The following is a 1,557-nucleotide window of genomic DNA, read 5'->3' on the forward strand; positions in this document are numbered from 1 at the left end:
ATATCAAGAAGCATTGGGCCACAATTAGACCTTGTTTCTGTGAAACCACATCCCAGGGAATGGGGAGGGGAAAGGACAGAATTGGAATGTCAGTCCAGGCAGCAAAGGAGGAAGAGTTAGCGAAATATGAAGCATGAAGAGAGAATGGATACTCTTTCCTGAACTGAGATGGAGTGACACCAAATGACCAGACTAAAAGAGTACAGGGGTACAAGTGTTTTGAAAAGAGATTCCCACCACTCTCCTTAACTCCCTCAACCCTACCTCTTTTCTTCCATGGGAAAGATGAATACAGTTCTAAAGATCTTCCCCATGCTGCTGTTCCTCCTGGGTCTGGCGGGGGGCCATCAGTCGGCTCCAGCAATCCTAGAGGACAGTCAGGAGCTCTTGAATCAGCTGTGGGCCAGTGACTCGTGGGAGGAGGCAGCTGAAGACTGGGATGGCACCAAGGCCATGGAAGCCCAGGAGGCTGCTGAGAATGACATGCTATTGCTGGATTCCATTGAGTCACCCTTGGCAGAGGCCTTTCTCAGAGAAGATGAAGTGCTGGGTGAGGAGCTTGTCCATGACGAGGATGTGTCCTACCTGAGGCAGGTTCAGTTTAATAGGGACTGCAATATCATGATGGCCCAGAAGAGTGTCTGTAAGGTTAAGCACACCTTTATCCATGAAAACCTAGACACAGTCAAAGCAATCTGGGCCACGCCAAGCATTCCGTGTAAGAAAGAGAACAAATGTCACCAGAACAGTGAACCTTTAAAACTAACTGTCTGCCAACTAACCAAGGACATAGTCTTCCCCAAAAAGTGTTACTACCAAAGCACCCCTCTGATTGTGACAATCACCATTGCCTGTGATGGGATGGACCCTGAGAGCTTTAACTATTAAACAGGAAATGTTCTCCTCCTGTTAGTTCTTAACCTTAGCATGGGGTCATAGGGCCAAAGTTGGGAAGGGGCTATAGGGATCATCTGGGCAATTTATAAAGGAGGAAACTAATGTCTGTCCAGAGTTGTAATTCTCTCATGGTCATGGTCTTCCTTTCTCTTCTTCCTTTTAGTTTTAATGACTGTGCAGGGAAGGCCTTGGGAATTAAAATCATTTCTCCTATCACTCACCTCTTAAAGCAGCCCAGCAGCAATTACCATAGTGAAGAATCTTCCACTGAATGGGAGATAAGTATGAGGGGCTGCCCCTCAGGCAGAGTTGGAGAAAAAAGGTTGTTTCCATTCCTCTCCTAGCATGGGAAAAAACAGAGAGGTAGGTCAGTACGTTTGGATTCTTTCAATGGCCAGTATCTTCTTTTCTCCCCTTCCCATCCAGGGTGGGGTATAAATGGACTGATGCTGCTGATCTAGTCCTGTTGGACTGAATATATGGTCCTTAGGGAAATCTGGCCTTGATTAGAATTGTACTAAACTGAATCTCCATGATTTTAATGCAAATAAAATATTCAAAATTTGTGAATGTTTGTTAATTGTAAGCCAGTAGTAATTGTAACAGCAAATGAAAATCAGTTCTACATTAATGAATCCATGCTTAAAGACAGCAACTCCA

General features: G+C 44.9%; 1 protein-coding gene across 1 annotated transcript; it reads left to right on the forward strand.

Annotated features, from left to right (window-relative positions):
- The first annotated feature begins 285 nt into the window (after positions 1 to 285).
- On the forward strand, positions 286 to 888 carry LOC138142691 (inactive ribonuclease-like protein 10). Its single transcript, XM_069063805.1, has one exon. The coding sequence runs from the start codon at positions 286 to 288 to the stop codon at positions 886 to 888; it is 603 nt and encodes a 200-aa protein (XP_068919906.1).
- Positions 889 to 1,557: the final 669 nt, after the last annotated feature.

Source organism: Petaurus breviceps, unplaced genomic scaffold (genome assembly GCF_028583685.1).
Source record: "Petaurus breviceps papuanus isolate PSGF00001 unplaced genomic scaffold, PetGlider_PUasm1.0 90601, whole genome shotgun sequence".
NCBI lineage: Eukaryota > Metazoa > Chordata > Mammalia > Diprotodontia > Petauridae > Petaurus > Petaurus breviceps.